Source organism: Pseudorca crassidens, chromosome 1, assembly GCF_039906515.1.
Source record: "Pseudorca crassidens isolate mPseCra1 chromosome 1, mPseCra1.hap1, whole genome shotgun sequence".
Taxonomy (NCBI): domain Eukaryota; kingdom Metazoa; phylum Chordata; class Mammalia; order Artiodactyla; family Delphinidae; genus Pseudorca; species Pseudorca crassidens.
Window position 1 is genome coordinate 83,953,799 of NC_090296.1, and position 14,139 is coordinate 83,967,937.

Below are 14,139 nucleotides of genomic sequence, written 5' to 3' on the forward strand. Positions count from 1 at the left end.
CCTGGAAATTGCATATTACAGTTCTTTCATCTTACTGGCCAGAAATTAATCCAGTAGCCACATTGAGCTGCAAAGGCGTCTGGGAAATGTATCCAGCTAAAAAATCAGGGATTCTATTAAAAAGAAATAAAAACCAAGCTTACGTATTTTGTATACATAGCTGATTGTGTGATTCATGGTGCCACATGTAAGGTTCATGTTATAAATTTCTATTAGAATTTAATGTTGCTAAGTACTTTATTACCCTTAGAAGAATTTTTATCTTTTTTCTTTTCTGATAATGCCGCATTTCTCTTTTTGCCCTGGCTGCCTGGACATTCCAAGGGAAAGTCACAGCAACTCAGGGTTGGCATTAACAAGGGAGGGCTGATGGAAAAGACAGGTTTGGGAGTCAGAATTGGATTTGAAGTCCAGATTTGTTGCTGTGTGTTGGTGGGCAAGAAACTGAAAGTCTGAGCCTGAGCCGCCTTGTCTGTAAAATGTCTGTACAAAGGAGATTGCACCTACCTTGCAAGGTTGGTCAAGTGTCTGGACCATATGTGTATATGTTCCCTCAACCTCCCCTTTCTCATGATATATAGATAATATAAACTGCCTCAAATCCTTTTTGGAAAAAGCATACATAAATAAAGAAGAATGGAGTATTTGGTGAAAAGCAGTTGGTTGAAAGCATACACAATTTTAGAAGAGCTATCAGATTTCTTCATGTCAAGATTTTCACTTATCTCAATATTCGAAGTATCCCCTGCTCAAGAGGCCTCCCCTGACCTGCGTGTCTGCGTACCTTCTTCTCCTCCATCACTATGTTCCATGACTTGGCTTTGTCTTCTTTACAGCACTCATCACTTTTTGAAAGCATTCGTCTTCTACTCTGTGCCAGCTAGTTGGGTTCGTGTCTGTGTAGATTTGCCTCTGAACTCTCAGTCTCTAGGGCAGCACTCAGAAGGTCATCAGCGCTCAGTGACATTTGAATGAATGGAGGCTACATGGGACATTTCAGGTCACTCCTTAGAAACTTTGAAAAGGAATATGTACTCTGTCTTGGAGGTTTTCGGGGTTTTTTGGAATTTTATTTATTTTTTTATACAGCAGTTTCTTATTAGTCATCCATTTTATACACATCAGTGTATACATGTCAATCCCGATCTCCCAATTCATCACACCACCACCACCACTCCCTGCCACATTCCCCCCTTGGTGTCCATACGTTTGTTCTCTACATCTGTGTCTCTATTTCTGCCCTGCAAACTGGCTCATCTGTACCATTTTGTTAGGTTGCACATATATGTGTTAAGATACAATATTTGTTTTTCTCTTTCTGACTTACTTCACTCTGTATGACAGTCTCTAGATCCATCCACATCTCTACAAATGACCCAATTTCATTCCTTTTTATGGCTGAGTAATATTCCATTGTATATATGTACCACATCTTCTTTATCCATTCGTCTGTCGATGGGCATTTTAGGTTGCCTTCTTGACCTGGCTATTGTAAATAGAGCTGGAGTGAACATTGTGGTGCATGTGTCTTTTTGAATTATGGTATTCTCTGGGTATATGCTCAGTAGTGGGATTGCTGGGTCATATGGTAGTTCTATTTTTAGTTTTTTAAGGAACCTCCACACTGTTCTCCGTAGTGGCTGTATCAGTTTACATTCCCACCAACAGTGCAAGAGGGTTCTTCCCTTTTCCCCACACCCTCTCCAGCATTTATTGTTTGTAGATTTTTTCATGATGGCCATTCTGACTGGTCTGAGATGATATCTCATTGTAGTTTTGATTTGCATTTCTCTCATGATTAATGATGTTGAGCATTCTTTCATGTGTTTCTTGGCAATCTGTATATCTTCTTTGGAGAAATGTCTATTTAGGTCTTCTGCCCATTTTTGGATTGGGTTGTTTGTTTTTTTGATATTGAGCTCATGAGCTGCTAGTAAATTTTGGAGATTAATCCTTTGTAAGTTGCTTCATTTGCAAACCCCCATTCTGAGGGTTGTCTTTTCGTCTTGTTTATGGCTTCCTTTGCTGTGCAAAAGCTTTTAAGATTCATTAGGTCCCATTTGTTTATTTTTGTTTTTATTTCCATTACTCTAGGAGGCAGATCAAAAAAGATCTTGCTGTGATTTATGTCATAGAGTGTTCTGCCTATGTGTTCCTCTAAGAGTTTTATAGTGTCTGGTCTTACATTTAGGTCTCTAATCCATTTTGAGTTTATTTTTGTGTATGGTGTTAGGGACTATTCTAATTTCATTCTTTTACATGTAGCTGTCCAGTTTTCCCAGCACCACTTATTGAAGAGGCTGTCTTTTCTCCATTGTATATTCTTGTCTCCTCTATCAAAAATAAGGTGACCATATGTGCATGGGTTTATCTCTGGGCTTTCTATCCTGTTTCATTGATCTATATTTCTGTTTTTGTGCCAGTACCATACTGTCTTGATTACTGTAGCTTTTTAGTAGAGTATGAAGTCTGGGAGCCTGATTCCTCCAGCTCTGGTTTTCTTTCTCAAGATTGCTTTGGCTATTCAGGGTCCTTTGTGTTTCCATACATTGTGAAATTTTTTGTTCTAGTTCTGTGAAAAATGCCATTGGTAGTTTGATAGGGATTGCACTGAATCTGTAGATTGCTTTGGGTAGTAGAGTCATTTTCACAATGTTGATTCTTCCAATCCAAGAACATGGTATATCTCTCCATCTATTTGTATCATCTTTAATTTCTTTCATCAGTGTCTTATAGTTTTCTGCATACACGTCTTTTGTCTCCCTAGGTAAGTTTATTCCTAGGTATTTTATTCTTTTTGTTGCAGTGGTAAATGGGAGTGTTTCCTTAACTTCTCTTTCAGATTTTTCATCATTAGTATATAGGAATGCGAGAGATTTCTGTGCATTAATTTTGTATCCTGCTACTCTACCAAATTCATTGATTAGCTCTAGTAGTTTTATGGTAGCATCTTTAGGATTCTCTATGTATAGTGTCATGTCATCTGCAAACAGTGACAGTTTTACTTCTTCTTTTCCAATTTGTATTCCTTTTATTTATTTTTCTTCTCTGATTGCCGTGTCTAGGACTTCCAAAACTATGTTGAATAATAGTGGTGAGAGTGGACATCCTTCTCTTGTTCCTGATCTCAGAGGAAATGCTTTCAGTTTTTCACTGTTGAGAATGATGTTTGCTGTGGGTTTCTCATATATGGCCTTTATTATGTTGAGATAGTTTCACTCTATGCCCACTTTCTGGAGATTTTTTATCATAAATGGGTGTTGAATTTTGTCAGAAGCTTTTTTCTGCATCTATTGAGTGATCATATGGTTTTTCTTCTTCAGTTTGTTAATGTGGTGTATCACATTGATTGATTTGCATATATTGAAGAATCCTTGCATCCCTGGGAAAAATCCCACTTGATCATGGTGTATGATCTTTTTAATGTGTTGTTGGATTCTGTTTGCTAGTATTTTGTTAAGGATTTTTGCATCTATATTCATCAGTGATATTGGTCTGTAATTTTCTTTTTTTGTAGTATCTTTGTCTGGTTTTGGTATCAGAATGATGGTGGCCTCATAGAATGAGCTTGGGAGTGTTCCTTCCTCTGCAATTGTTGGAAGAGTTGGAGAAGGGTGGGTGTTAGCTCTTCTCTAAATGTTCGATAGAATTCACCTGTGAAGCCATCTGCTCCTGGACTTTTGTTTGTTGGAAGATTTTTAGTCACAGTTTCAATTTCATTACTTCAATTTAATTACATAGAGTTGCTTGTAGTAGTCTCTTAGGATGCTTTGTATTTCTGCGGTGTCTGTTGTAACTTATCCTTTTTCATTTCTAATTTTATTGATTTGAGTCCTCTCCCACTTTTTCGTGATGAGTCTGGCCAATGGTTTATCAATTTTGTTTATCTTCTCAAAGAACCAGCTTTTAGTTTTATTGATCTTTGCTATTGTTTTCTTTGTTTCTATTTCATTTATATCCGCTCTGAACTTTATGATTTCTTTCCTCCTGCTAACTTTGAGTTTTGTTTGTTCTTCTTTCTCTAGTTTATTTAGGTGTAAGGTTAGATTGTTTATTTGAGATTTTTCTTGTTTCTTGAGGTAGGCTTGTATAGCTATAAACTTCCCTCTTAGAACTGCTTTTGCTTCATCCCATAGGTTTTGGGTCATTGCATTTTCATTATCATTTATCTCTAGGTGTTTTTTATTTCCCCTTTGATTTCTTCAGTGATCTCTTGGTTATTTAGTAACATATTGCTTAGCCTCCACGTGTTTGTGTTTTTTACATTTTTTTCCCTGTATTCATTTCTAGTCTCATAGCGTTGTGGTCAGAAAAGATTCTTGATATGATTTCAATTTTCTTAAATTTACTGAGGCTTGATTTGTGACCCAAGATGTGAGCTATCCTGGAGAATGTTCTGTGCGCACTTGAGAAGAAAGTGTAATCTGCTGTTTTTAGATGCAATGTCCTATAAATATCAATTAAATCTATCTGGTATATTGTGTCATTTAAAGCTTGTGTTTCCTTATTTATTTTCATTTTGGATGATCTGTCCATTGGTGTAAGTGAGGTGTTAAAGTCCCCCACTATTATTGTGTTACTGTCGATTTCCTCTTTTATAGCTGTTAGCAGTTGCCTTATGTATTGAGGTGCTCCTCTGTTGGGTGCATATGTATTTATAATTGTTATATCTTCTTCTTGGATTGATCTCTTGATCATTATGTAGTGTCCTTCCTTGTCTCTTGTGACATTCTTTATTTTAAAGTCTATTTTATCTATTATGAGTATAGCTACTTCAGGGGATGGAATATCTTTTTCCATCCCCTCACTTTCATTCTGTATGTGTCCCTAAGTCTGAAGTGTGTCTCTTGTAGACAGCATATATATGGGTCTTGTTTTTGTATCCATTCAGCAAGCCTGTGTCTTTTGGTTGGAGCATTTAATCCATTTACATTTAAGGTAATTATTGATATGTATGTTCCTATTACCATTTTCTTAATTGTTTTTGGTTTGCTTTTGTAGGTCTTTTTCTTCTCCCACTTAGAGAAGTTCCTTTAGCATTTGTTGTAGAGCTGGTTTGGTGGTGCTGAATCATCTTAGCTTTTGCTTGTCTGTAAAGCTTTTGATTTCTCCATCGAATCTGAATGTGATCCTTGCCAGGTAGAGAAATCTTGGTTGTAGGTTCTTCCCTTTCATCACTTTAAATATATCATGCCACTTCCTTCTGGCTTGTGGAGTTTCTGCTGAGAAACCAGCTGTTAACTTTATGGGAGTTCCCTTTTATGTTATTTGTCGTTTTTCCCTTGCTGCTTTCAATAATTTTTCTTTGTCTTTAATTTTTGCCAATTTGATTACTATGTGTCTCAGTGTGTTTCTCCTTGGTTTATCCTGTATGGGACTCACTGTGCTTCCTGGACTTGGGTGGCTATTTCATTTCCCATGTTAGGGAAGTTTTCGACTATAATCTCTTCAAATATTTTCTCGGGTCCTTTCTCTCTCTCTTCTCCTTCTGGCACCCCTATAATGTGAATGTTGTTGCGTTTAATGTTGTCCCAGAGGTCTCTTAGGCTGTCTTCATTTTTTTTCATTCTTTTTTCTTTATTCTGTTGTGCAGCAGTGAATTCCACCATTCTGTCTTCCAGGTCACTTATCCGTTTTTCTGCCTCAGTTATTCTGCTGTTGATTCCTTCTAGTGTAGTTTTCATTTCAGTTATTGTATTCATCTCTGTTTTTTTGTTCTTTAATTCGTCTAGGTCTTTGTTAAACATTTCTTGCATCTTCTTGATCTTTGCCTCCATTCTTTTTCTGAGGTCCTGGATCATGTTCACTATCATTATTCTGAATTCTTTTTCTGGAAGGTTGCCTATCTGCACTTCATTTAGTTTTTTGGGGGGGGTTTATCTTGTTCCTTCATCTGGTACATAGCTCTCTGCCTTTTCATCTTGTCTATCTTTCTGTGAATGTGGGTTTTGTTCCATAGGCTGTAGGATTGTCATTCTTCTTGCTTCTGCTGTCTGCCGTCCAGGTTTTGTTTTTAAACCATGCTTTAGGAAAATGTGACCAACACCTATATAAAATAAAATTATGTGTAATATTTAAAAAGTAGAACTTTGGCTAAAATATTAATAATTTTTATCTTAATCTTTAATGATTGGCTCTCTAGAGAAAAAAGATTTTCTTTTTCTCTTTTAGGTCAAAGAGCCTCCTGAAATCAATTTAGTTCTATACCCTCAGGGCTTGACTGGTGAAGAAGTATATGTGAAAGTGGATTTGAGAGTGAAATGCCCACCCACCTATCCAGATGTGTGAGTACATTTAGAAATAGCTTTGATGTGATTTCAGTTCTCTGTTTTGAAAACATAAGAACCATTTGAACTTAATGGTGTTTTCTCCTTCTGCCCCTATTCCATTTAAAATTTTATTTCCTATCACTTGCATTTCATCAAAGCTACATCAGCAATAGACATTGTCATGAAACCTGTCTCCTGTTAAGTCAGCTTATAGTTAGTAGTCTCTATGGATGGTAATGTTTGCTCCATGACTAATGTTTGTTTCCTCTGATATGTTAACTTTTGTTTGTTTAACTCTTCATAAACAAGTAAGAGGAACAATCTAGAAGAAAAAGATAAAGGTGCAGTGACTATAAAAGCCTTGTGGACTTAGTTTTAAAGTATGATAGGCATTAGGACTTAGAGTAGCCTTCCAGGCCAATGGGACCTTTACTTCCTAGAGTAAAGGAGGATTTAGAGTTGCCCTGTTTCTGTGGGGGGACTGCTAACGAGTTTTCACTGGGCACTCCCACACCCTGCAGGACATGTAACATCACTGGCCTCTACCCACTAATGCCAAGAGAGTTCCCCAGTCAGTGAGACAGCCGAAAACCTCATGTATTTCTAAACTCCCACTGAAGGTGATACTCCCTCTGGCTGAGATTCACTTGTAAAACAAAAGCATTAGCTATCAGGACTTGAGTATTCTTTTTTCAAAGTACCATGCATATTCCATGTAATCTTTCCCCAGACATTCCATGTGGAAAAGCAGATTGGCCTGGATGATGTTTTGTGGTTTGAGCTTGATGTGTAGGAAGCCAGTGAAGGAACGTGACAAATAAAAGGAAGGAAGTCCTGCCTTACACAGTGGGTGGTAAATGTATGGAACTTGTTATCTTAAGAGGTGATAGAGAATGTGAAAATACAGATAGGTCAAGTTGAGTTCCTCAAAGTTAGTAACCCACTTTTTGCCCAACCTCTATGCCTAGAGTAGATATAGTAGGTATTCAGAAAGTTAATTTATGCATTAATTGAAGGGTGATGAATTTTATCAAAGAAAAATAAGACAGTGCCTCTCTAGGTTTTAGTTTTCCTGACACTGTATAGGTTGTGTCTTTTCTGACACCAACAGGGTGTCCAGACAATTCAATTCAATTCTGACACTAAAACTGATAGCTGGGTTAGGGGCTCAGTCCCACAACAAGACTTCAGATGCCAGTTGCAAGTCCCAGTACTTCTGATCAACTGGCTGTAAATTTGCAGGTTCCCATAATGCCCATGGTCGATAATTTGCTAGAACAGCTCACAGAACTCAGGAAGGCACTTCACTTACTATTACCGGTTTATTATATAGGATACAACTCAGGACCAGCCAGATGGAAGAGATGCTTAGGCAAGGAATGCGGGGAGGGGCGCAGAGCTTCTTTGCCCTCTTGACATTGACTGATGTCCTCTGGGGGGTACACAATCACCCCTGGTTGAGAACCACTACTTTAGAGAACTCGTCAGGTAAATCTTGATGTGTCTACTTGGTAAAAATATTATTTAAGAAACAGCATGCAAATGCTTAACAAAAAGTTAAAAAGTAAACATCATAATATCAGCTACATAAAATTATGAATTATGTAGCAAAGGCATAAAGAGAACACTGGAAATTTTAAAGCAAGTTTAATTAGTGTTGCAGTTGAATTTTTCACCATTTTGTTAATATTGCTATATAATGACTGCTTGATTTTTTTTAAAAAAAATTATGTAAGTCTTGACTTGGGGAAACATTCCTATCTTTTGAGATGATATGGGGCAGGAAAACTTTCCTTTTCTGCAAAATAGTCCTTGATGCCACTGTGAGAGAGAGAATCCTGGATTGGCTGGACCACACATAGACTCAGTAGTCTCTCTCCGATTTCCATCTATCCAACTAGATTGATGATTGTAGCAATCTATCATACTGAAGCATTGAGAGAATCCATAGGTAAATGAAGAGTAAAGGCTTCGCCAAGGTAAAACGCCATGAATTACTCAGAAATGCTTGGTGGGAAGTGATGAATCATCTTCTCTTCAAATGAAGCCTACTTAATCTCAGAGTTGTTATTAGATGTGTATTGGTTGGAAATAAAAGAACCCCAAGGGCTGGTTGTACTTTCCTTGGGTAGAAAGTGTTAACTCTTAGTTGCGCTCTGTAGGGATGGAGAGGAGAGTGTGGTAGGCATCCTTGGAAGAGCAGAGTTTGCAGAGTGTGCATGACTAGATTTATGTATGAGTAAGTGAGCTCATTTACAGCAGAATGAGTGCCTGGGACACAGCATGTTGTAGGAATACTAGATAGATCACTGTGGCTCCATCTCGCCTAGTATTCTTGTCCTGCTTTATGCTGGAGTGCACTAATGAGCACAGAGCGTCTGGACTCTGGCAGGTGAGCTGTCTGAGGAAACTGACGTTGAGGGGCAAGCCAGGATGGAGCGTTACCATACAAGGGAGCTCATGGTGAAGTTACTAGGCTAGAATCACACACAGAGCTGGAGTGATTTTTTTAAAAGGCAATAGACAGTAATTGATGCTAAAAATTTAAATCAGGTTGTAAAGCTGAAATCACACAGAGGAGTTGGGGAGACCCCTGATCGAGCCCCAATCATGTATGTCTGGTCCTCTGGGGGATCAGGGCACCCGACTGCCCACACTGACAACTAGCCAGCCCACTGCTGCCCCCACAGGCTGCAGGTGCCTCCATGCTGAGTACTGTGTCAACAGAGTTGCTGGGGTAAAGTTAAAATGCTTTTGAGATGAAAAGAAATGTTGCTGGGGGTACAGAGAGATTCACAAATGAGGCCCTTATGAAATCCCCAGGCCCCGAGCTTGGAACTTAGCAAATATTAATGCAAATAATCTGTACTTTCTCGAGTAACTCCTTTTTGTTTTTTTCTTTTCCAGAGTCCCTGAAATAGCATTAATGAATGCCAAAGGTCTGTCAAATGAAACTGTTAATTTGTTAAAGTCCCGCCTAGAAGAAGTGGCCAAAAAACATTGTGGCGAGGTATGATTTGTTAAACTGGAATTATGAGAGGATGGTAAAAATCTCGTCATGTTCAACAGTGTTTGCCTTCTGGCGTTTTCTTTGGGTTAAAGGCTTTCCCGTTGCACCTCAAATCTAAATTTCACTAGGATGTTTTGGGTTTTATTGGTATCTACAAAGGGGAACATTGCTGTTTGTATTTTTTTAATTAATGGTATTTATGAATTACAAATTGTGGAGTATATATAGATAGTACTGTTGCTTAAGAATTCTTCTGGAAGCACTTTATATGAACCTGGGCATTCTTTTTGCACACTTTGGTCCTGACATCATGACCTCATCTTGACTTCAACCTTTATGCTGGAAAATGTTTGCAGACAAGTGATATCTCACCAAACTTTGCCACCTCTCCAATTTTCATATCAGAAGGACTTTTTCTTCTCAACAATTAACAATACACTCTCCTCCATCAATGTCCCTTTTATACCTGAGCATTTACACCTAGTTCAATACTGATTCTTTTTTAATTCTATGACATCACAGTCTACATGAGCTCCCCCTTGGGTGGCAGAACTCTCTCTCTGGAGGGCTACGCTAGGTGACTTCTTAGGGCAGAGTATTACTGTGTGTATTAACTCTGTGTATACTGTGTGTATAATTACAGAGAGTATTATTATCTCTTAAATATAATCTATTTCCTCACTTTTGTATAAGATCACTCAGTGTTTTTGCCTAGGTAGCTCATGCTTAACTATCCCATCCTATAAAAATTGAGAAGAGCTAGGTAAGGGCTAACCCTAGGCCTCCATGTCTATGCTGGGCCTCTAGGAAAGCGCCTGGACAGTTTTTTACTTGCATTCTATAACACATTGAGTCACAGCCATCTAAGTTGCGTTTCCAAGAACTTCAGTGATTGTTGTAGTATAGAAAGTGACTGTATGACAGCCAGGTCATGGAAGCAACCTAAATGCCCATTGACAGACAAATGGATAAAGAAGATGTGGTAAATATATACAATGGAATATTACTCAGCCATAAAAAGGAACAAAATTGGGTCATTTGTAGAGACTGGATGGATCTAGAGACTGTCATACAGGGTGAAGTAAGTCAGAAAGAGAAAAACAAATATTGTATATTAATGCATATATGTGGAACCTAGAAAAATGGTACAGATGAACCGGTTTGCAGGGCAGAAATGGAGACACAGATATAGAAAACAAATGTATGGACACCAAGTGGGGAAAGTGGCAGGTGGTGGGGGTGGTGTGATGAATTGGGAGATTGGGATTGACATGTATACACTAATATGTATAAAATGGATAGCTAATAAGAACCTGCTGTATAAAAAATAAATAAAATTCTAAAATTAAAAAAAAAGTGATTGTATGAAAAACTGACACCATTTCCTCTAAGATCAGGAACAAGACAAGGTTGTCCATTCTCACCATTATTATTCAACATAGTTTTGGAGGTTTTAGCCACAGCAGTCAGAGAAGAAAAAGAAATAAAAGGGATCCAAATCAGAAAAGAAGTAAAGCTGTTGCTGTTTGCAGATGACATGATACTATACATAGAGAATCCTGAAGATGCTACCAGAAAACTACTAGAGCTAATCAATGAATTTGGTAGAGTAGCAGGATACAAAATTAATGCACAGAAATCTCTTGCATTCCTATATACTAATGATGAAAAATCTGAAAGAGAAGTTAAGGAAACACTCCCATTTACCACTGCAACAAAAAGAATAAAATACCTAGGAATAAACCTACCTAAGGAGACAAAAGACCTGTATGCAGAAAACTATAAGGCACTGATGAAAGAAATTAAAGATGATACAAATAGATGGAGAGATATACCATGTTCTTGGATTGGAAGAATCAACATTATGAAAATGACTCTGCTATCCAAAGCAATCTACAGATTCAGTGCAATCCCTATCAAATTACCAATGACATTTTTCACAGAACTAGAACAAAAAATTTCACAATTTGTATGGAAACACAAAAGACCCTGAATAGCCAAAGCAATCTTGAGAAAGAAAAACAGCTGGAGGAATCAGGCTCCCAGACTTCAGACTCTACTACAAAGCTACAGTAATCAAGACAGTATGGTACTGGCACAAAAACAGAAATATAGACCAATGAAACAGGATAGAAAGCCCAGAGATAAACCCATGCACATATGGTCACCTTATTTTTGATAAAGGAGACAAGAATATACAATGGAGAAAAGACAGCCTCTTCAATAAGTGGTGCTGGGAAAACTGGACAGCTACATGTAAAAGAATGAAATTAGAACACTCCCTAACACCATATACAAAAATAAACTCAGAATGGATTAAAGACCTAAATGTAAGGCCAGATACTATAAAACTCTTAGAGGAACACATAGGCAGAACACTCTATGACATAAATCACAGCAAGCACCTTTTTGACCCACCTCCTAGAGAAATGGAAATAAAAACAAAAGTAAACAAACGGGACCTAATGAAACTTAAAAGCTTTTGCACAGCAAAAGAAAACTTAAACAAGACGAAAAGACAACCCTCAGAATAGGAGAAAATATTTGCAAATGAAGCCACTGACAAAGGACTAATCTCCAAAACAGACAAGCAGCACATGCAGCTCAATATCAAAAAAACAAACAACCCAACCCCAAAATGGGCAGAAGACCTGAGTAGACATTTCTCCAAAGAAGATATACAGACTGACAACAAACAAATGGAAGGATGCTCAACATGACTTATCATTAGAGAAATGCAAATCAATACCACAATGAGGTATCACCTCACACCAGTCAGAATGGCCATCATCAAAAAATGCTGGGGAAAAAAAAAAAATGCTGGAGAGGGTGTGGAGAAAAGGGAACCCTCTTGCACTGTTGTTGGCAGTGTAAATTGATACAGCCACTATGGAGAACAGTATGGAGGTTCCTTAAAAAACTAAAAATAGAATTACCATACGACCCAGCAATCCCACTACTGCACATATACCCTGAGAAAACCATAATTCATAGAGTCATGTACCACAATGTTCATTGCAGCTCTATTTACAATAGCCAGGACATGGAAGCAACCTAAGTGTCCATGGACAGATGAATGGATAAAGAAGATGTGGCATATATACACAATGGAATATTACTGAGCCATAAAAAGAAACGAAATTGAATTATTTGTAGTGAGGTGGATGGACCTAGAGTCTGCATATAGAGTGAAGTAAGTCAGAAAGAGAAAAACAAACACCGTATGCGAACACATATATATGGAATCCATATATATATGGAATCTAAAAACAAAAAACAGGTTCTGAACAGCCTAGGGGCCGGACAGGAATAAAGACACAGATGTAGAGAATGGACTTGAGGACACGGGGAGGGGGAAGGGTAATCTGGGACAAAGTGAGAGAGTGGCATGGACATATATACACTACCAAATGTAAAATAGATAGCTAGTGGGAAGCAGCCGCATAGCACAGGGAGATCAGCTCGATGCTTTGTGACCACCTAGAGGGGTGGGATAGGGAGGGTGGGAGGGAGACCCAAGAGGGAGGAGATATGGGGATTTATGTATATGTATAACTGATTCACTTTGTTATAAAGCAGAAACTAACACACCACTGTAAAGCAATTATACTCCAATAAAGGTGTTAAAAAAAAGAAAGAAAGAAAGTGATTGTAGCACAGTCTGGACAAAAAAATAGGCCTTGGGAATTATTCCAAAGTTCTTTCTAGTTTAAGTCATTTCTAGTGTAGTCTAATGTCTAGCTGAAAAATAATATGGAGTTATATTGAAAATTCAGCTACAGAATCCTCTGGTTTCTTGGATTCATGATTTGTGATTTTTTTGAAAAATTTTTTGCTGTATTTTATTTTATTTTTACAATGCAGTGTTATTAAGTATAATCACTATGCTGTACATTAGATCCCCAGAACTTATTTATCTTATAACTGGAAGTTTGTACTCTTTGACCAACATATCTCCCCTTTTCTCCCACCCCCTCGCCCCTGGCCCCTGGTAACCACCATTCTAGTCTGTGTTTCTTTTTTGTTTAAGTTATTATATTTTATTCTGTTTATATTAGTTTAATACTTTTTAAATTTAACAAATGAATTAATGTATGTCAATGCTGTCTTACAGGTAGAAAAACCAAAATATCAAACCACCAAATTATATCTCAAGAGTACATGTTTTCTTGGAACTTGAGCCAAAATTGAAAGTTAGGGGTCCCTAACACTCTAGTTACTACCTCTGGCTCCTAGGCCGTGGAGACAACAAATACCACAAAGCTGTTCTACTTTGAAAAACGAATAATTATGTGTAAATACTTTACTTTGTTTATAAGTTCAAGTAAGGAAGTGTTCAGTATTCAGTTCTGTCCGAATTCAGTTATCTATTACCGTCTAACAAATTTTCCTAAAATGTAGCAGCTTAAAACAACAGCACTTTTAGTCTTTGTTTCTGTGAGTTCAGCTTTTTTATATTCCACCTGTAAGTGATATCGTGCAGTATTTGTCTTTGTCTGACTTGTTTCACTTAACATAATGCCTCAAGGTCCATCTGTGTCTTGCAAACAGGAGGATGTCCTTTTTCATGGCTCAACAATATTCTGGTGTGTGTGTGTATCACGTCTTCTTTATTCACTTATTCGTTGACACTTAGGTTGTTTCCCTAGCTTGGCAATCGTGAATAATGCTGCAGTAACATGGGAGTACAGATATCTCTTCAAGATCCTTTGTTTTCATTTCCTTTAAATATATACTCAGAAGTGGGATTCCTGGATCATATGGTATTTCTATTTTTAAGTTTTTGAGGAGCCTACATACTGTTTTCCATAGTGGCTGCACCAATTTACATTCTCACCAAGAGTGTACCTGGGATCCCTT

At 37.7% G+C, this 14,139-nt stretch overlaps 1 protein-coding gene across 2 annotated transcripts in view; it reads left to right on the top strand.

Moving 5' to 3' along the window:
- The window catches only part of EIF2AK4 (eukaryotic translation initiation factor 2 alpha kinase 4), a 114,187-nt gene that overhangs the window by 6,119 nt on the left and 93,929 nt on the right, over positions 1 to 14,139 (top strand). The window contains exons 1-3 of one of the 2 annotated variants that reach the window (XM_067742656.1): positions 6,172 to 6,284; positions 7,603 to 7,757; positions 9,177 to 9,279. In XM_067742656.1, the coding sequence (XP_067598757.1) occupies positions 9,196 to 9,279 (84 nt within the window). In that variant the 5' untranslated portion in view covers positions 6,172 to 6,284; positions 7,603 to 7,757; positions 9,177 to 9,195. Of the gene's footprint in view, positions 1 to 6,171; positions 6,285 to 7,602; positions 7,758 to 9,176; positions 9,280 to 14,139 lie in introns of those variants that run through there. The other variant, XM_067742646.1, reaches the window with a different exon arrangement.